This window comes from Gossypium arboreum, chromosome 6 (assembly GCF_025698485.1).
Source record: "Gossypium arboreum isolate Shixiya-1 chromosome 6, ASM2569848v2, whole genome shotgun sequence".
In the NCBI taxonomy this organism is placed as follows: Eukaryota; Viridiplantae; Streptophyta; class Magnoliopsida; order Malvales; family Malvaceae; genus Gossypium; species Gossypium arboreum.
In genome coordinates this window covers 1,407,006-1,427,342 of record NC_069075.1, presented here as the reverse complement: position 1 = coordinate 1,427,342, position 20,337 = coordinate 1,407,006, and the positions used below count along the sequence as shown (strand labels likewise).

The 20,337-nt window shown below is 29.3% G+C and overlaps 2 protein-coding genes and 1 long non-coding RNA gene across 3 annotated transcripts; 1 reads left to right on the top strand and 2 right to left on the bottom strand.

Annotated features, from left to right (window-relative positions):
• Positions 1-1,831: 1,831 nt before the first annotated feature.
• LOC108458428 (uncharacterized) lies at positions 1,832-4,880 on the bottom strand (the record flags this gene model as incomplete). The annotated part of the gene is made up of 3 exons (XM_053029785.1): positions 1,832-2,979; positions 4,073-4,121; positions 4,784-4,880. Coding segments are annotated over 3 exons (1,005 nt in total), but the record flags the coding sequence as incomplete, so codon positions are not given.
• A 1,012-nt stretch (positions 4,881-5,892) lies between these two features.
• LOC108458391 (phospholipid:diacylglycerol acyltransferase 1-like) lies at positions 5,893-12,010 on the bottom strand. The gene is made up of 6 exons (XM_017757765.2): positions 11,045-12,010; positions 10,175-10,397; positions 8,028-8,311; positions 7,175-7,502; positions 6,777-7,036; positions 5,893-6,654 (listed from the first exon to the last, which is right to left on the bottom strand). The coding sequence occupies exons 1-6, from the start codon at positions 11,491-11,493 to the stop codon at positions 6,177-6,179; spliced, it is 2,022 nt and encodes a 673-aa protein (XP_017613254.1). The 5' UTR covers positions 11,494-12,010; the 3' UTR covers positions 5,893-6,176.
• Positions 11,266-12,231, top strand: LOC128294149 (uncharacterized). Its single transcript, XR_008284417.1, has 2 exons — positions 11,266-11,375; positions 11,888-12,231. It is a non-coding gene; the product is annotated as an uncharacterized LOC128294149 (long non-coding RNA).
• Positions 12,232-20,337: the final 8,106 nt, after the last annotated feature.

The following is a 20,337-nucleotide window of genomic DNA, read 5'->3' as shown; positions in this document are numbered from 1 at the left end:
GCTCCGCTACTTCTTTTCATAAAAATAGGTTACATTTTTTAATAAATATCGTTTTTATTAATTTATAAAATAAATATATTTAATTTCTTAAAATTCAATATAAATATAAAATGTGAATATTTTAGAAAAATTCAAATAAAATGCTATTATATAAGTTTTTATGGGCAAATTTCTAAGTAAAGAGGACTATATTGATCAAACAAAAGATTTAAAATGTGTTTGATAAATAAAAAAATTAAGGATTAATTTTATATTATAGTATTTTATAGTAAAATTAAGCACAAAATATAATTATTTTGTTTGATAATATTAAATTTTGATTTTTAAAAATTCATTTTTCATAATTTTAATCTAATTAATATGATAAATTTATTTTATTTTAACTGGTTTTGGATAATAATAAAAGATAAAATTTGAATATTTTAATTTTACTAAAATGATGAAATAATTTATTTTTTAAAAAATTTGACAAATAAAATTAATTTAATATTTTCCACATTAAATGATTAGTATTTGTCTATTTATATTATTTTAAAAAATTAAATATATATTAATGTGTACAAATAAATTTAAATAAAATACATTTATTTTCCAATTAAAACATCAAGTAGAATTAAATCATAATAAAATAAATTGAAAATATTTTATTCAAGTCCAACCAGAATTTAAATTAAACATATTCAGAGGGACTAATAAGTAAATAACCCAACATGTTTGACACCAAAAATTCTTTTCTTTTTTCAAAGATTTGGGGAAAAATCATAAAGGCATTTGTTGCTTAGATTCCATTTTTTCTCCAAAAGTTGCATCAATTCATTAATATTCTTTAGACTTTTTAATCTTTTAGGGCTCGATGATTAAAAATTCATTGCATGCTAAAATATTGTTTTTTAATTATAAAAGGGTAAATTCATAAATGGTCATTAAACTATTTACGCATTTTATTTTGGTCATTGAATTTTTAATTTTTCCAATTTAATCATTAAATTATTCAAATAAATTTTTTATCATTTAATGTCAACAGCATTTGTTATTTAACAAAAATGATTATGTGGACTTTTTTATTGGTCTAATAGTAAATTTAGCCCTCTATTATTAACATGTTCTATCAATTTGATCCTAAATAAAAAATTAATAAATTTAGTCCTTAATATTTACAAAATTTATCATAGTTCAAATTCTAAGACAATCAATAAATTTATCCCTTTACATTTGCAAAATGATGAATTTAATTTTTTTTTTAAATTTTGTAAACCTCAAACATACATGCACTGATGCACTAGTAGATTTTGATGGATATGAGAATCGTTCGCATGAAAATAATGATGAAAAACACATGTCAGCTTGCTGCAAGTTTAGTCTGACTATTCAACGTCATGTTCAATCACAGTATTAATCATATAGTGAAATAGAAACGAAAAATAGAGAAGTAAAGAGAGATTTTGCACATAGTCGTTTGTTAACGCGATTCGAAAACAATTCTATTTTGCGAAGCCTCACTTAGTAAATAATTATTATTCAATAATCTTTTGGATCGCTTATTGGTTCAAACACAATCTATCATTATACAAAGAAAGAATCGCAGCCTCAACATCAACCCCAATTATTACAAATAAAGCTTATTTGCTTATTAAAACAACATTCAATAAAGCCCACGTAAAAAAAAAAGCCAACATATAAATATGTTCATGTTGTCTCGTATCTTGACTGATCATGACTGATCAGGTCACTGAACAAATATTATTAGAATTTAATATTTAGTAGAAAAAAGTTTTTTAAATTAAAATATAACATATAATTAAAGATAAATAAATAGCAGATAGATGAGATATATTTACAGGGGCTAATTTACCCCTTTCTTTAGTAAAAAAATGCAAATTGCAGTCTCACACTTTGTATAGGAGCCTCTATGGTCCTTTTACCATGGACAAGGCTTATAGGAAGCAACTAAAGCCGTTTCCAGGTTCGAAGGGGGTTGATGTTGATGGTCAGGAGAAAACTTTTGTGGCAAAACATGTTGAAGGAGAGCGCCCCGTGGTCGCTGAACCGCAAGTCAAAGGCAAGACTAAGGAGGAAGTGAAAGCAAAGGTATCCCAACCGGTTAGCAATCCTCCACCAGATCATTTATAAAATTCAATATGACCTGCAATCTCCCTACATATCATCTTTGCTTCACTAGCTAACTTTATGCTCTTAGAAATTACAAGCCCTGTTTGCTTGTGTGTGGATGAAGGTTCATATGTCTTGGCATCCTCTTCCTTGCCTAGTGATAAGGCCTCCTTAGCAGGCATTACGTTTCCCCACCAAAATTCCCGCAAAATCCCATGCATAAGATCCCAATAACTACGTTCTCTACACACGCGGAATATCGTGCTTCCATTTGGTGTCCAACAATACAAATCAACCCATTCTCGATCCATTACCTCCATTTGACCCTGAACCTGAGGCATATAATAGAATGGCATGGTTGACCACGGTAGAGCACTCTGGGGTTTACCTTTGTTGTAAGGACACTTCACTTCCAAGATACCACCTCCAGGAAAACAACCAAGAAGACCATCCGGTGATCCACCAAGCCAATCAAACTTCTCTTTTGAATGGATAGCGAATCCTAAAGAGCTAACCTCATGACCTGTGATACTTTTGTACCTCTCAATAGCAGTTACTTCATTGAGCACACCCCATTCCATAGCACACCTAGTAGAAGATTCGAGAACCTGTGTTTCAGCTGCGAAAACTTTTTCGTGCCAGAGTTCAGAGCGGCGCTTTCCTTTCCAAAAACCCAAAGCTGTACTAAAGGTACTTGTCGTTAGTTTGTTCCTACGAAGGGCAAACCATTCATCTGAGCGTTGAGGTGCATCAAATGGGGTAAGGTTGACAGCCAGCACTATCGATGTTGGGGCACGAACAGTAAGTGAAGTGTTTCGAGAGAAATGCGTAGTGCTGGTGGAAAGGGTTCTTTGACATCCATTTCTCCACCTGTTCATGGACCAAGGAACCATAGCTTTGTGATGAACAGCACGAAATCTAGTCATGTAGCAATTGCTCATTGTGAAGAAGGATAGCTGCTTCATTTTGACATGAGATCCAATAAAAGCAATGCAAATTTTAGACAGATTTCAGGACCAAATGAGAGAAAATAATTAGATAGGTTTCCTACATGAAGTTCTGTTTACCATAAATATAGACAAAAATGAAAAGCATACAAAAACCCATGCAATAAACTTATTCTAAAATGGTAAAGATTAAGTTTGGTTACAAATCCATGGTACAACAAAAACTACTAATGAAGTTTCAAACCAACTTCTTTTCTTCCAAGTTGTGATCAATATACAATATATTTTAAAGCAAGTTAAAGTGGTAACGATAGAGGCCCCTATACTAAGAGTCAAATTGCATTTTGCCCTCTCTACTAAAAAGATAGGAAAATTAGTCTTTGTAGGTTAAATCGAAAGAGTAAATTCGTTATTTCTATTAAAAACTTCATCTATTTGTACTTTTGAAAACTGGTGTGGTTGACGTAATAACCAAATAATGACACGTAATGTGTCATGTGTACCTCATGCTGACGTACATTGACCAATTTTTAATTGTAGATATGGATGAAAACAGAGGCCGGTTTGCTCTTGATCTAATGTACAAGAACTAATTTGCCTTTTTTTTTTTTGGTAGAGGGTGCAAAATACAATCCGACTCCTAATACATAGGCCTCCATGATACTTTTACCAGTTAAAATAAATTGGGATATCCCTAACATTTAAACATTCATAATTGGAAAGAAAATAAAACTTTCAATTAGCCATAGACATCAAACATGAAGTTTAAAAAATGATAAAAACTATTTTCAAAATCGGTGGTTTGCAATTTGCAAAACCAACTAATTATTTATTTTCTTAACAAAGCAGTCCTTGAGGGCAATTGCATCCAGAAAGTAACTATGTCGGCGCATAATTGTAAATTGGGAACTTTTCACAAATGACCCAAAAATTCTCTTTCTTTTTATTTAGATTAGGAGCTAAATAAAAACTTTGCACACTACAAGCTAAATAAAAAAGGACACAAGAATAACTACCTTTTTCCGATATGTGCCACCCACTTCTTATGAGTTGTGATAAATACACCTACATGAAATAGAAAACCAGACTTTATTCATCAAATAGCTGAGATCAACCACAAAATCAAACAAATAAGCCAAAAATGGGTAAAAGTACCACGGAGAGACCACTATACTAAGAGTCAGATTATCTTTTGTCCTCTCTATTGAAAAAGAATGGACAAATTAGTCCCTGACATTAAATCAAAGAACAAATTAGTACTTTTTGTTAAAATTTTCGTCCATTTATACTGTTAAAAATTAACATCGCTGACAGAATATCTAAACAGTGCCACCTGACCTATCATGTCTACCTATGCTGACGTACAAAGACTAACGTATCCATTTTTTAAATAAAATGGGCAAAATGCAATCCGATTTATAGTACAGGGACCTCTGTGGTATTTTCTTACCACCAAAAATGCAAACGCCTGAACCTAAAGTCTATCCAATATTTCAACTTCCAACAAAGAAATCAATGCAAAGGGTTATCCAAATAAGCATCAATTATAGAGTTAAAAGTACAATTTACATAAAAATAACAACAAAACTTCCATATGTAAAACCCTAAATTAAATTCTATAACAGAAGCCAAATAACCCTAAAAAATATCTGCTAAGTGCATTGGCATTCAGATTTTTCAACAATAAATAGAAAAACAGCATTAAAAAATGAGAGAGGAAACGCTACCGCTTATAGGAGTTGAGAAGGAAAGGATTGGGAATGAGTGAGTTAGGGTTAACGAGTCAGGGTTTTTAAATAAAAAGGATCCAAAATGCGGTAAAAAGGAGGGAAATTAACAAGAATGTATATATATAGATATAGATATAGATAGATAGATATATATACAGGGAGAAAATTATAATTGAAAATGAATTTTATTTTTGGGTCAATTTTGTATAAGAAGTCCCTGTATTATACGTGTTTAACAGGTTTAGTCTCTTTGACTATAACTTGATCATTTCAGTCTCAATGTCAAATTTTTTAGGTTAAAATATACCACAAGTCCTTGTACTCTTCTCAAATTTGGAATTTAGCCTTTATACTTTTATTTTTAGGAATTTATTTCCTCTATTTTTTCAGATTTCAAAATTTAAATAGAGTTGATAACACATTAAATTTATTGTTGTGACATTTTAAAATAAAATAATAATCACTTGATAGTCATGTAACTTAAAAATAGCATTTTAATGAATTTGAATTTAGTAAAATAATTTTAATAGTATTAATAATTTGACCTAAATTTTCTAAAATAGAAGTATAAGGACTACCTTCTAATTTGACAAATAGTATATGGACTTATGCATTGTAATGAAATAGATTATATTTTTAATAAATATCATTTTTATTTAATTATAATTCTCAAAGTTTAAAAAAAGTCTAAAATTGTAAATGTTTAGGGCTAAATTTATTGAATTTTTAGAATTAGAACTAAATGATAAATTTTGTAAACATTGAAAGACTAAATTTGTTATTAGACCAATAAAAAAAATCTGTCAGCTTTCTACTAAGTATTTAACTGTGGGAGACTAAAATTATAAATTTTGAAAACTCTGATGATGACATTGAAAGTTTTTAAAATTGGGTGACTAAAATAAAACCTATCCAAAAGTTAGGTGACCGCCCACGGAATTTACCCATAAATATATATATACACTGAAGTCGCAGCTCACAATCTCCTGCATGTGTGCAAGAAAAGCTTCTCACAAGAGTGGAAATATATGCTCACACACAGCAATGCATGCAATGAAATTGGAAGTTAGTTTTTTTTTTTTTTTTCAAATGAAAATTAGGAGACCTTATTAAACTAACGAGATAGATTATCTCCGTCGAATCTGAGTATACTTAACGGAGGATCCGATTCGGTTTAGAGCTCGAAAAATGTTATGACAGAACATTTCCAGACATGGAAGTTGAAACTTACAACAATGATACAGTCACAGACTCTTTTTTTTCCGATGACAATTCGAAGACCGTATTAAAACGCCGAGATCTTTTCGTGCCAACGAATTCAAATATACATGTCGGAGGATTCAAAGTGGGAAAACAATGCAGGGGAGAGTATGTATGTATCAGTGCAGGCTTATAATTGCAAGTTGATCTTCTCGGACCATTTGAAGATATTTGAATGAACTCGATTTCCTCCCAGTTCTTCACCCGAAGCCCCAGCCGCGATCCTTATAACATCCTCGATTAATGCAAAATTTCTCATTATATCGACGTGAGCACAGCTTAGAGTGCCGCGTCCTTCCAGTAAGGTTGTCGGAGGAGAATGACGGTATTCCCTAAGGTATGTTCGGATTCCAGAAGGATTGAATTTGGTTTTACCGTGCCAAGCTTTGGCGCACATAAAACCGGCACTTAGAACTGGTACGGTCCCATCTCCATCGACAGAATAAACACCACCCTTCAGGCAGGTCTCTTCATCGTTGGTGGATGAATCAATTTGAAACGGAATATGACACTCAGCAGTAGGGGATAACTTATAAATGTATGCTCTTTCAGTCAGCAGGCCAGTTCCGTAGAAAGAAAAGATTTCCATCTCCGGCGCATTTGGCAACCTGCAAAAATCAAAGTGACGGTGAATAACTATATCGAACGAGCGTATGCCTTCATATTGCAATTGGAATTAACTAAATCGATTAACCGAAGAACAAAATGAACGTAGGTATCGGATTCTCACGTCGTTTCCAAGGGGTTCGACCAATACTTGTAGTGTTTATACTTAGGGTCATCCATATTATCGGCAATCCCATAGGAGAAATGAGCAGTACTGCGTGCCATCATTTTCGGAGCAACGAAATGAAGAAGTTCAACAATTGATTCAGCAGTGTATGTTTTATAATCCGCAACAGCTTTAGTACCTTCAAACCCCATGCCATTGTACTCGGTCCACAAATCTCGACAAGTCCGGTTTTCAGCTCTATGACCCTTAACAGCACCCTGAACACACCAATAAGGCAATCATAAAGCACATTATGGTGAACATCTCCACTCTTTTCCATGTAAAACCAGAACTACGAGCACGAACTCAAGTAAGCTTGGACACGGTTTTGAAGAACGAGTGATATAAGTTCATACCTTGAAGTCTATTCGATCAATATCATTCGAAGGTGCCTCAGCAACATCTTTACCAAAGGATACAATCCTTCCAAAATTTGCACTTCTTGTGAGAGAAATAGCACTCTTGGCACGTGCTGGGTTTGTGACCAGGGTGCTGTTCTTCATTTCTCTTTTCTGGTCACAAGAGTAACCTTCCTCGGGTGACCAATCTAGACCGCCCCATATCGTGTCTCCGCCTCTCGGTATCATCGACACAGTTGAATCCCAAGAGTGGCTCAGCCTCATCACATGTTGCAATATTTGAGGTTGAAATATATCATTCTCAAAAAAACCAGGTGCAATAGCCCTGCATTTTAGGTGCAGTTATAGTGCAATTGTGAGGAAACGTTGTATCTATGTATGTATGCAGGAGCAAAACCAAAAAAATATTTTAGGGATCAAAATTAAATTATAAATTTTGATAAGAGTTAAAATACAATTTCACCAATGTATTAACTAATATCTTTATAATTTTTAAAGGACTAAAATCAAAATCTTATTATTTTTAGGAGTCAAAGTACAATTCTACCAATATTAATTTATAATTTTATATATTTTAAAGAGCAAAATAATGCAAATTTTCAATTTTAAGGTCCCCTATCACCTCCTGCCGCCCCTGTATGTATGTATGTACACATCAACAAATAAGTATCTTACATAACTAACCACATATCCTATTAGTCCTTCTATTTTAGGAAAATTAATATTTACGGTTAAAAAAATATATAAAATTACATTTTCATTTTTTTGTTTTGAGTTTAACTCCAAACAAAAAATTTCGCTTTAAGAATATTAACCTTATTAAATCATAAATAACGTAGATATTAAGTACCTGACAAGTGAAATATCCTTAGATTCAGCGGACAAAAACAAAGGTATAGCTTTCGGAACACCGAGAAACGGTGCGGCAATGTTAACCACGGCTTTAATATGCTTAGAACACCAATAGGGACCACCACCGCCGCCCATCGGAGGCGGTGCTTCGACCCACTTCATGAAATGCAGGAAAAATAAAGCTCCAGTTGAATGCGGAATGATAACAACCTTTTGTCCTCCACTTGTAGCTACCATCAGTTCTATGTTATTCTTGATTCGGCTCAATGTTTGGTCTCGAACCTGATTATTCAAAAGATTTCAACATTACACATGAAATTTGTCAACCTAAAGACTAATATTGAAAAAATCGGATCGTTTTTTTATTGAATTGTGGTTTTCAATTCGATCAGTTGAATATTTTCTTTATTTTTAATACAATTCCTATTATTATTTATAACTTTTTCAAACTTGTAAATCGAAAGAAAATATACACTTAAACGTGTTTAAATCTACGCCCTCCTGATTCCTGCAACAACAGTATTAGCTGAGTTGTTTTCTTTATTTTTTAATGCTTATATACTTTAAACACAAAATAAATAATATAAAATACTCACACAACAATTTTGTTGTGTTGATTTTTTATTTAAAATAAATAAATTACCTATATAATGCTACTAATATATTTATTTTTGTTATATAAATCCGGTTATTACTAAGTTCAAATTAAGATTATGTTGGGTTCAAGACATTTGGATTTTTTGAATTAGATTATTACGATTTTGGATAATTTTGAATTTCGGTCACTTTAGGTTCAAGTTATTTTAATTTGGGTGAACTTTGGGTTCCAATCGTTTCTGAGTTCAAATTAGTATCGGATTAGAATCAAATTGATCGTGTTGTGTTTTTAAATTCAAATATCAACCTCCAATATAGCTTTTCACTTTCTCATAAAGTAAAAAATAAGGGTTTTTTTACTAAAATAGAAAAAAAAAATAAAAAAATACCAAAATAATACAAAGTAAAAACTATGTACCAAAATAGTACATTTGGGGTGGTGCCGCCAATGGCAGAGGCATGACCACCCCATGTCAAATCAGAAATTACTGTAGCTGCCGGTCAAATTGCAGCATAGGACTAAAATGTAATAATATAAAATATTTAGGGACCTGTTATGAAATTGTTCCATTTAAAATGGCTGCTGAAAAAATAAAAGTTAAGGGTTGCCGCCTGACAGTGTGGCGGCACCAAACTTTAAATAGGGCTAATTTACTTGTAAGCCCTTCTTATTTATTATTTTCTTTTTATTCCCCCTTCAACTCACTATATTGTTTTTAAACAAGCCCTTAACCTATTTTTTAGTTAAATAAGCCCTTACCTTATAGTTTTTACTCATAAAAGCCCTTTTATTTTAATATTAAAGTAAATATATTTTGAATTTCAAGCTTTTATCTTAAATTTTTGTTGATGCAATAAAATTATATACACTTTAACATCAACATAAAATCTAAAAAAGTAATCAAAATTTTCGAATGAGTAGTTAAGAATATCATGTATATAAGTATTCTCAAGAAATTTTAAAATTTTATTTTATTTAATAAACTATTCACATTAACCTAGAATGTGAATTAGTTTATATTTTTTAAATAGCTTTACTTTGGGTAAAATATATTTACTTTAATATTAAAATGAAGGGCTTTTATGAGTAAAAACCATAAGTTAAGGGCTTATTTAACTACAAGAATAAGTTAAGGGCTTGTTTAAAAATAATATAGTAATTTGAAGGGGAATAAAAAGAAAATAATAAATAAGGAGGGCTTACAAGGCAATTAGCCCTATTTAAAGTTTGGTGCCGCCACATTGTCAGACGGCACCCTTTCCCCCTTTTTTCAGCAGCCATTCTAAATGGATTAATTTTATAACAGATCCCTAAATACTTTATATTATTACATTTTAGTCCTACACCGCAATTTGACCGGTAGCTACAGTAATTTTTTATTTGACATGGGGTGGTCATGCCTCTGCCATAGGCGGCACCACCCCAAATGTACCATTTTGGTACATAGTTTTTACTTTGTATTATTTTGGTAATTTTTTATTTTTTTTGTTCTATTTTAGTAAAAAAACCCAAAAAATAACAAAAATCGAGTTCGGGAATAAGGTTACCTGTGTGTTTTGAAATGAGAGTCTCCAATCATAGGCAGCCATGAACATGGTTTTCTCTTCATATCCAATGCGTGCCAAGTTAGAAACCAGAGTTGTCCACACAAAGCAGCCTGAACCAAAGCCATCAGCGGTCACAAGTCCAGAGATAGGCCTCACTCTTATACCACAAGGATCCATACCAGTTTCATTGTCCAATGACATGTGCTCTACCCAGCATTGTGGTCTGCATAATCAACCATGGAGCAACACCAAAGAATTCAAAACCCTAATCATATAACCATGTTGAAAGGAGGCAAACTCGAAAAAATTTTCAAAGTATTGTTCATCGAGAGTTGATAGATTGTTCTTGACAAGAGTTTTTAGAATTTATTGTTAAATTTATTAATTTTTTTTAGAATTTGAATTAAAATGACAAATTTTATAATCATTGAAAGTTAAGTCGGTTGAATTTTTTATATTTAGGATTAAATTGATAGAATGTGTAAGTATGAGAGGGCTAAATTTATTATTAGACCAATAAAAGAAACTTGTTCTGTGATCAAAATATTTGATTTTCAAATAATTTCGTGATTAAATAAAAAAATTCAATAACCAAAATAAAATAGAGAATGATCATTTTATATTTTTAAATTTAGTTCCTAATATCAATTTTTGCTTCACCCTATTAATAATGTATAAAAAATTAAAATACAGTCAAATTATTTGACGTTTGACCTTTGAAATTGCAAATATCCATTTTTAAAGTAAACGGTTAGAAATGACCAAATTATGATAGAGGGATTAAATCCATAAAAATACATAGTGCAGGGGACCTTTCGTACAATTTGACGTAAAATTAAATTAAGCAGAAAATAAAAGAATTAGATATACCTTTTATAAACATCACCATAAGTGCCACCCCAAAGTCGCTTCCTAAACAGTCCTTGAGCACATTTCCGCCCTTCCCACAACTCAAGCCCGCCGGTCACGGCCGCCGGCACGAACACCACCGGATGTTTAGCCGTCAATCCCAGTTTCCTCAGCTTTACGCCCGGTGGGTCTGGCAACGGCCCCGTTATCACCTCCGTCACGTACTTGGGAAACGAAGCCGGCATTGCGTTATAAAGGAACAAGATGAACCACCACGTCACGCACACGCAACCAATCAACCAGCACCACGTGTCGAAACACGACCACTTCGACAGTGGTCTCTCTTCTTCGTGTTCGTATGGGATTTTTTTTCTCTTGCTTTCATAGCTGAAATCGCCATTTTCGTGTTCCTTTTCGGGTTTTCTGAAGGATTCATTAAAAGGGTGTTTCCTTCTTCTAAGCAAAGACATTTTTTGATGTTTCCCAAGCTTTTTTTAGTAAAAAAAACTAGTCGATTTTTTAAATGCACCTGAGGTGTTTGATAAAATGTCTAAAAGAACACTGTTGTTTGTTTCTTGTGAAATTTTTATATTAAAAAAAAAACACATGAAAACATCAAATAGAAACCTTCTCATCTTTTTTGGATTGAAAAATGAATATTTTTATTAAAAAAAATACAGAAGACAGTGGAATCACAAAATGGCCAAAGACAGCCTTTCCCATCAAACTAATTTACAACATTTTTTAAATGATTTCATAATCTGTAGAAGAAGGTAGTAGCTGAAAAAGAGTTGAAATTGGGGGAAAACCCAAGAAAATAATACTAATAATAGAAATGGATTTTTGTTGTTTTGAGTATTGCAGAAGGGATCAAAAAGACTGCTTCTTTTGGGGATTGGATGTTTTGATGAAGCAAGTAAAAGGCAATTGAGTGTGGAAAAAAAAATGAAGAATTTTAAAGCAACGGGTCAATGAAGCAATTGAGGAAGGTAGGTGTGAAATCTCACACTCAAAATCTAATAATAGATCCATTTTCAAAAATCATTTAATTATATTTTGAAAAATAAAAAATGCGGATAAAGTTTTAACTCGATTGGTATTAGTATTACTGTTACTGTAAAGGTTAGTTTAGCATTATTGTTGTCGTGAAAAAATAATTTTAAAAAGTTTGGTTTAAATTTTTTAGTTAATCGAGTTGATAAGTCTAATTTTATCATTTTAATTCGATTTGAAATTTTTTTAATCGAGTCGAGTAAAATGAAATTCTGGTCGAATCGAGTAAAAAATTTCGAGTTGATGAGACTTATTTTATCATCCTAACTTGATTCGAATTTTTTTCGAATCAAGTCAAGTAAAATGAAATTCGAGTTTAATCAAATCGAGTGACATTATTTGAGTTAAATTAAAAATTTAAAATGTAAAATTAAAATCTTATTACGAATAATTAATTTCATATTGGAGCACATGAATTTAAAAGTATATATATTTGAAACATTTTTCAAAGCGAAATAATAATAATAAATAAGATATTTTGCTATGATAAACTTAAGAGTAAATTATAAAAATAGTTACTTTTGTTTGCCCCAAATTACATTTTAGTCACTTATGTTTGAAATGTTACATTTTAGTCACTTATGTTATCGTTTTGTTACGAAGTAGTCACTCTATCATTAAGCTCCATTACCTCCCTAACGACAATCCTATGTGGCAGTTCAAAAGGGTTTAAAATGTCAACTTGGATGTCCGATTGGGATAAGAATAGTTTTTTCAGTCAAAATGGAAAAGAAAATTAAAAGAAAAAGAGACAAACAATTTTTCTTTTTCAGTTTAATATGTAATTAGTTTAAAATTTTTAATTAATTAAATTTATTTAATTAAAAACTTATTCTAGTCCTAGTTGGACATCCAAATTAATATTTAAAACTCATTTAAACTGTCGTGTAGGATTTCCATTAGGGAGATAACAGAACTTAACGGCAGAGTAACTATTTTGTAACAAAACTATAACATAAATGACTAAAATGTAACACTTCAAACATAAGTGACTAAAATGTAATCTGAGGTAAATAGAGGTGATCATGGGCCGGGCCGGATTCGGGCCGGGCCTAAATAAAATTTTAGGCCCGTCTACTAGGCCCGGCCCGTCCCGAAATAAAATTACTATGCCCGAGCCCGGCCCGAAATAAAATTATTAAGCTGAGCCGGCCGCCCATATTAATTTTTTTTCTTATTTCATTAAATAAAAAATTTAAAAATATAATAAATCAAATATATTTAAAAACATAAAATAAATATTAAAACAAATAAAAATAATACTAAAACAATTCTTAAAACAATACACAAATTAACAATATAATAAAAATAGTTATATTAAAAATTTAAAATAATTAAAAATAAAATAAAAATATATATTAATATATAATTGGCCGGTCGAGCCGAAATAGGCTGGGCCAAAAACTCTTACTTGAGGCCCGGCCCGTTTTTTAAACGGGCCTCGTTTTTTTGTCCAAGCCCATTTTTCGGGCCTATATTTTTACCCAAACCCTCCCATTTTTCGGGCGGGCCTTCGGGTCGGGCCGGGCCGCCCAGCCCATGATCAGCTCTAGAGGTAAACAAGAGTGACTATTTTTATAGTTTACCATAAACTTAAATCAATAAGCAACTTATTTAAGTTCCAAAAGTACCAAATTAATTAATCAAACTTGGTAAAATAATAGATTGACGGGTATCGACACGTGTTATTCCCTATTTTGTATGGGCTCACTTTATATGACATAACGCTAATAAAGTTAAGACTAAACTCCTAAGAAGGTCGAACTTTGCCAAATTATATCTTTAAGTGAGGTAGGTTGAGAAGCACGACTATGGTCAATTTTACTTGGAAATAACAAACAATAAAAATATGACTTTTTAAAACCTCTCCAATTATGGTAAAAGTATTACGAAGGTCCCGTATTAAAAGTTAGATTGCATTTTGCTTATCTATTAAAAAAAAGATAAATTATACTAATAGTCACCCAACTATAAAAAGTTATAAAATGATCACTCAATTATTAGTAATTTTCTTTTTGGTCAACCAACTATAGTGGGCTAACGTAAAAATAGGAACACCCAAAAAATTCAAGATAGTTGAGTAAGAAAAAAGGACAAAATCGAATTGTTGATAGTTAAATTTATTGATTTTTTTAGAATTTGAACTAAAATGACAAATTTTGTAAACATTGAGGGTTAAATTTGTTGAATTTTTTTTATATTTAAGATCAAATTTATAAAATTTGTAAATATCGAGGTTAAATTTATTATTAAACCCAAAAAAAAACTCGCGTAAGTTTCCCATCATTCAACTAAAATATTTAATTTCGAAATATTAATTAACTAAATCAGAAAAATTAATAGTTAATGGGCCAAAATAGAACAAAATAAATTTTTAGTGACATTTTTGTACTTTGCCCAAATATATATTCGAATTTGAGTGAAACGACACCGTTTGGCATGAGGCTTAGTCATTATTGCCAAGATCGTCGGGTAAAAGCATCCACTTTGTCTGAGATTCATGGGTCTCAACTCAACTCTAGAAGCAGTACAAGTCATTTATTACTTCTGCCATTGTGTTCCACCGTTTATTATTATTAATAATTGTTATGTATAAAATATAGACCATATGGGTCCTAACCCGACCTAGTGTTTGACGGGGACTCGAGATTTAACCTCTCACCATCATTTAGCTTACTGGTTCGATTATCTAGGACATAAGTACTCGCCAGTTATTTTAGCTTACAACGTATAGTCTAAGGCCAGTTCTGCGTTGCTTTTTAAAAGTATTTTTAATTTTAAAAATATTTTTAGAAGAAAAGTTATACAGAATAAGTTGTTTTTAGCTGAAATTTTTAACTTTTCAGAAGTACTTTTCAAAAGCACTTCTGAAATGAAGAAGTTAAAATTTTTAGCTTTTCCTCTCCTAAAAGTACTTTTAGTGCTTAATTACTTTTTCACCCCTTCAATAATAGAGTACTTCTTTTTTTTCTTGGTACTTAATTACAAATGTATTAAAATCATTAATTAAAATAAAAAATATTTTTTAAATACTAATTACAAATATTTAATAGTTTTATTTAAATATTTAAAATATAGTTTATATACTCTAATTAAATTTTATAAATAATTAATATTTATTGCTTAAAAATATTTAAAATTTATATTTTATATATTAAAATATTAACAAGAAATTATAATATATTTTTTATATTCTTACTAAAATATAATAATATTAACTAATTTAAATATTATTTAAATGTATATTTGTTACTTGATAATAACATGTCTAAAATAGACATTTTATTTCTCAAAAGTATTTTTGACAATACTAAACACTCAAATTTTAAACCAAATTTTTCAAAAGACTTTCAAAAGACTTTTTCACAAAGACTTTCAAAAGACTTTTCAAAAGTATTGCCAAACTAGCCCTAGGTAACCAATGTTCTGCTCGTCCTCTTCTTTTCGTCAAATTCTTCTTGAGACACTTAAAGACGCATGTCACCCCTAGGGAAGGACAACGTGTTACCAGAGCACGAGGATATAGAAAAATTAACACTCAACAATAAATATTTTTGGTAAAAATTAATAAATAAATTTAAACTTAGACCTAAGTATAATGTCATATTAATTATATTAATTAATACACTGAAAACCAGTTGTGCAAATAAATGTTAAAGTACAAAAATTCTCATCTACCTCATATCAATGTCTGCAAACAAATATTTACGTACCACCTCTTATAACAAATAAATTTATATAAATATATTTATAAAAATTCGAAATGAAAATTATATTTATAAAAAATATTTAAAATATAGATATTATGTATATATATATTTTTTAAAATTTTGTATAAGATATAAAATGATAAAAATATTCTTATAGTAATGTTTGTTATTTTATTAAAGAAATGGGTTTTAGTAATTTTCAACTTAACTAAAACGTATCAACTCTTTAAATAATCATATAGATTAATATCAATATTTTGACACTAACTAAATAAGCTCAATCGTCAGCCGCCAAAATTTAGTTGTAGTAGTAGTTAAAGCTCTCAATTGATATTTAAATAACACATGTTCAAATTTTGTCATCTAAATATAATAAAAATAAATAAATATTACGATTTGAATCTAAATATAAATTAAATAAATAAATTATCTGATAAATATTTGAATATATTAAATACTCTTATTTAGAAAGTAAAAATAAAATAAAAATATATTTAAAAAGTAAAGGAGGGTGAAATTATATATCTAAATCGATATTTTAAAAAATTATTATTTATAAAAGTAAAATAAATTGAAATAATAAATGGATTAATATTTGGTATCTTGATAGTATATTTTTTTATTCACATGAAGTCTTTAAAATTGTTATGTGTCATTTACATATATATATATATATATATATATATATATAATAATTTACTACATCTTATAGTATACTCGTTATCATCTTGACCTTGTTTATGGAGTTTAAAAGCTTCATCGATAGTGTACTAAATATTTTCTCATAATAAATATTTAAAAGTGTTTATTTTATATATATTTCAGATAATAATGAAAATAGGAGAGGGGTTCGATTATACTAGTATAAAATTAAAATACTTTTACACACTTTTGTATATTTCATACAATTAATATTTTAACGATCCAACCATCATATATTATATTCTGTTCATATAGATTGTCCATGTCAAATTTGACGAAAATTAAAAAATTCTAACTGTTTGTTTTATATAGAAAATTTTCAACCGTTTAATAAATATTAATTTGTAAATTTTTTGGATCGATATGATAGAGATATCTGATCAGTTCAAAAGTTTACATGTATGACAAGTAGAATTATAACGATCATTAATATCTTAAGCGTACAAAAACATATTAAATAGTAATTTTACACAGGTGTAAGTTTTTTTTTGAACATTAATATCATTATAGGTTCTTATCATATCTACTCTTTTTGACACAATGTTTAGAATTACCCATAGCGCTTCTCTAACCTTTAAATAGAAAGATAGTACGTTTCAATGTACTCGAACACATGTCATTCTTTACTGACAACAGTACTTAATCAACTACACCGATAGAAGTTAATGTCTTTCTATTAAAATATTTTAATTCAAATATCACTCAAATTAAAAAAAAAAAGAAAAAAAGAAAAATATATATTTGTAATATCCAAAACCAAAAATTACTTACCACAATCAAATTAAAAATAGGTTTAAATTAAAAAAAAAAAAAAACCAAAGTCTTCCAGTCAAAATGGGCTGGATTGGACCACTTACTTTTTTGTAATTATTGCAAAATTAAAGTCTCCCTTTAACCCATGCCTTGAAGTTGATATGTAGGACTAAAGAATCATTTTTTTTTTCAATTATAATAATAGAGTAAAATCCGAATAATAAATATGACTAATATAATTCGAATTCAAATCACACTTGAAACAATGAACATTTTTGAAATCAATGAAAATCTATCAATATCATTAATATTTTCCAACAACCAAACTTGCAATGGGTTTTTAAGAATTTTGTATCTCATCTTGAGCAAAAAAGACTTGTTGTGGCAACACCAACAAACGCTCAGAAGACAAATTGAAAGTAATAATGTCGAAAAATAAATGCTTACAAGTTAGTTATCTTTATGGGTCGGATTATCAGCATAAACCAGAAGATTTGTCCTAAAATTAGGAGGGTTTAGGTAAAAATATTAAACTTGAAAAATGAGTTTAGACAAAAAATTAAACACATTTAAAATATAGGCCATGTTCAAGCTTAAATATTCAAAGTCCTAGCCCGATCCAACTCGAACTGTTTTAAGTTTATAATACTTTATATTCTATAATTTATAACACATTAAAAAATAAGCTTATACTAAATATATGATATCCTAATGTAAACATTAAAATAATGTTAAAATAACTATATAAAAATTTAATAAATAAAAATATATAAAATACATATATTTTTAAAAAATAATATAAGGTGTCTAAAATAAAATAAAATTAATATTTTATAAATACAGATTTAATTTAAATAAAATTTTATACCCATATTTTAAATTGAACTAAATTTGAATAAACATAAAATATATTAACAGTATATTTAAATCTTGCTCAAACCTGACCTGATCTAATTTGACTCGTAAACCGTGTAAAATAAGTGCGAGATAAATGGGTTATCATTTCTTAGCTTAATAGGACTCTTAACTCTTCAATCTTATCACCTCTTCAATCATATTCCCAGCCTTTTCCATTCCAATTATGAAAAAGTATGGCAATAAAGGGTCACTTTGATGGATGGGATACCCATAGCCTGCCAAAATTCACATGTAAATTGACCATTTTAAAAGAATTGCATGCAAGAAGTGGGGAAAACAATGTATAATCAAACAAATTTTTTTCACTCGAAATTTCAGGTCCTTAATTTAAAAAATCATCAATGAAATCCCAACGTATACGATTATAGATCTTTTCTAAGTTAATGAGGTGTCGTAAAAGTCGTAAGAAATGGATATCCATGATACGACACCTCATTAAGTTTATCGCCTCTTGTATAATTATTATATTGTTAATAACTTTATTCGGTTCGTAATTTAAGTTTGAAGGTAGTGATGTTGAAAATTATTAAAGAAAACATACCAATTTATATAAACCAACATGAGAATAACTATTGATAATCAAATTAATCAAGGACAAATTTCGTTAATAAGACAATAAATCGATTTAATTTTTAGTGTGAAATATTCAATTAGATACAAATTGGTAGGGGTGAGCAAAATTAGATTCGATTCGAAAAACTCGATAAAAATTTTAAATTTTGAATTAAATAGTTCAAGTTATTTGAGTTAATCAAGTTATTTGGATCAACTTGAATAAAAATTCGAATAAAAAAATACAAAACTATGTCGTTTTGATAAATGTTTACCCATTAAGTTAAAAGACAAAACCATTATATTGTTTATGTAGTTAAATAATCTTGTAATTTGTCTACTAATTAAATAATCGGTCCATATAACTGTAATATTGAGTATAAAAAATAGGGTTCGACTCGACTTGACTCGAAATTTTTTAACTCGATTTAATTCGAAAAAAATTTAAATTGAGTTTAGTTGCTAAAATAGGATTTGTCAACTCGACTAATTTAAAATTTTTTGACTCAATTCAATTCAACTCGACTCGACTCAACTTGATCAAATACTTACCCTTATAAATTGGGTTCAAGAAATTAATTGATTTTAAAAAAGAAAAATCGGAGAAAGGCTTTTCATACTTTTAAGTCTATTATTTACTGGTTGCTATCATTATGGAAGATTCATGTTGATATGTTATATTCTTGTACTCAAGGATGATGTCACTAGACTTGTTTATGGATCGAGTTATTCGTTCAAGGTTAAGAGTATGTTCAAAATTTGAGACGTTTTAGGAAAAATATTAAGTTTGAAAAATAAACTTGAGCTAAAAAATTAAGCCAATTTAAAATATGGATCATGCTCAGAATTGAACATTCAAGACTCGAACTCAGCTCGGCCTTACCCATTTTAAAATTTATAATACTTTATATATATTATTTTTATATATTATGTAATTTATAACACATTAAAAAATAAACTTATATTAAATATATAATACTACTCAAATGTAAACATTAAAATAATATTAAGATGATTATATAAAAAATTCAATATAAAAAAATATTAAATTAAAATTACTATGGGCGGATCTAAAATGAGTTTGGATTAGCTTTTTGCAAATATGAACAAATATAGGTAAAATTTTATGTTCATATTTTGAGTCAGGCCAGACTTGGATAAACCAAAAATATATTAATATTATGCTTAGGTTGACCCGACCCATAAGCACCTCTCGATGCCAAGGACTGGTAGAGGTCCCAATCCCCCCTAAAATTTGAAATTTAACTTTTGGCCTTTACAATTTATAAAATTGTAAATTGTTATATTATAAAATTACACTTTGGTCCCTTAAAGTGATAAATTTTGATTTAGTCCTCTAAAAAATTATAAAATGATAAACTACTATGATGATAAAATTGTATTTTCACTCTCATAAAAATATAAAAACTTAATTCCAACCACAAAATGATTTTCCAATTACACCCCTACTTGTACCCATGTTGAAAGAAGTGTCCACATCATAAAACCTAAACCGAAATTTATGGACAATATTTAAATGCTAGAATTCAAACGTTTCAATGTACATTATGAAACATACAATATGCTAATTAATTTGATAATCAAACTATGAGTAAGGATTCAACA

Coding starts and splice junctions, on each gene's coding strand:
- LOC108458391 (XM_017757765.2), bottom strand. CDS start 11,493: ATGTCTTTGCTTAGAAGAAGGAAACACCCTTTTAATGAATCCTTCAGA. Junction 7,037..7,174: donor TTGATCGAATAGACTTCAAG/GTATGAACTTAT, acceptor TGGTGTGTTCAG/GGTGCTGTTAAGGGTCATAG. Junction 6,655..6,776: donor TCGAACCCCTTGGAAACGAC/GTGAGAATCCGA, acceptor TGATTTTTGCAG/GTTGCCAAATGCGCCGGAGA.